The 1,559-nt window shown below is 37.8% G+C and overlaps 1 protein-coding gene across 1 annotated transcript in view; it reads left to right on the forward strand.

The window, feature by feature from the left end:
- Positions 1-6: 6 nt before the first annotated feature.
- The window catches only part of LOC100641064 (multidrug resistance protein 1-like), a gene marked incomplete at its 3' end in the record, with an annotated part of 4,311 nt that continues 2,758 nt past the window's right edge, over positions 7-1,559 (forward strand). Inside the window, exons 1-6 of the mRNA XM_020005047.1 lie at positions 7-192; positions 482-653; positions 735-859; positions 1,029-1,145; positions 1,228-1,396; positions 1,483-1,556. Of these exons, the coding sequence (XP_019860606.1) occupies positions 20-192; positions 482-653; positions 735-859; positions 1,029-1,145; positions 1,228-1,396; positions 1,483-1,556 (830 nt within the window). The remainder of the gene's footprint in view (positions 193-481; positions 654-734; positions 860-1,028; positions 1,146-1,227; positions 1,397-1,482; positions 1,557-1,559) is intronic.

A 1,559-nucleotide genomic window follows, 5' to 3' on the forward strand; every position in this document is an offset into this window, starting at 1 on the left:
GCAATTATATTTATATGGTATGATAACAGTTGCTACCTTTATACTGGCCTTTCTTCAAATCTCTACAATGCAACTGGCCTGTGAGAGACAAGTGTATAAGATTAGGTTAGCTTACTATCGAGCTGTTCTTCACCAGGACATTGGATGGTTTGATCTTAATGCCAGTGGGGAATTAACTTCAAGACTTAATGAGTGAGTACAATGTATAACTGCCAGTAGTAGATGTGTATAGTACTACCACATAGTACACGTACACCATGTAATCTTAGGTCTTATTCTTTTCTGCCCAGGTGGCAATTATAAAATACTAATATGTTTAGTGATATAAACGTAAATATTGCACTCATTGTGTTGTGTCAAGTTTCACAGTAATTTTTTGGCTTTCCTCACTTTTTGTCTTCCTGTTTCATTTCTATTTGTTATACTTTTTGTGATATTCAAGTGGTTTACCCTCTTTCTTAATCTCTCTTCTCTCAATTAGTGATGTTGATAAGATTCATGATGGTATTGGTGATAAGCTCACCATCCTTGTTCAATGGGTCACAACATTCTTTGCTGGTTTCGTCATTGGATTCATAAGAGGATGGGAACTCACTCTAGTATTAATCGCCATTACTCCCTTTATGGTAATGGGAGCAGCTGTATTCTCTAAGGTAAGAAGGGGGAATTAAAAACAAGTGTTACTGTATTAATTAGGTATATGTATTTAATTTATGCTCTTCTTTTCTCTCAAGGTTGCTGCTTCATTTACAAGTCAAGAGCAGAAGTTATATGCTGGTGCAGGTGCTATTGCTGAAGAGGTCCTATCATCAGTTAGAACTGTAGTAGCCTTTGGAGGAGAGTATAAAGAAGTGGACAGGTAGGAATGTTTGTGGTATTCCCTTATGAATACTAATTTACTAAACAATTATCATTAAATCTTGTTAATTGTTTATGTAGCTAGATGTACTTACATTAATTCAATGAAGCACATCTGCTTGAGCACACACACACACACACCCCTTCAATCCTTTCTATCTTTCTTTTAGGTACAAGGTGAAGTTAGCTGATGCTAGTAAGTTAGGAGCAAAGAAAGGAGCATCAGTTGGTACCAGTCTTGCTCTTGTCTTTTTTTTCATATTCTTTTCTTATGCTCTTGCTTTCTGGTGAGCTTTCTCTCTCTCTCTCCCCCCCCCCCTCTCTTTCTCCTCTCTCTCACTTATTACTTCTTCATTATTTTCTCAACAGGTTTGGTGGGTACCTCATATCTATTGAGAGGATTTTTGCTGGTGACATGTTGGCTGTCTTTTTTGCTGTTCTCATCGGAGCATTCTCCTTAGGTCAGGCCGGACCTAATGCTGAAGGATTGATAGTAGCAGCTGGAGCTGCTGGTGAAGTATTTGATACCATTGACAGAGTAAGAGAGAGGAAGAAGAGAAGGGAGAGACAAAGGAGGAGTAGCTTTTATTTTAATGAACTGATTGTATTCAATCTCAACCTTAGGAACCTCCTTTCGATTCTGATTCAGATGAAGGACTCAAACCTGATGATTTCAAGCCATCCATTACATTAAAGACGTC

The sequence above is a fragment of the Amphimedon queenslandica genome, unplaced genomic scaffold (genome assembly GCF_000090795.2).
Source record: "Amphimedon queenslandica unplaced genomic scaffold, v1.1 AMPQUscaffold_11757, whole genome shotgun sequence".
NCBI lineage: Eukaryota > Metazoa > Porifera > Demospongiae > Haplosclerida > Niphatidae > Amphimedon > Amphimedon queenslandica.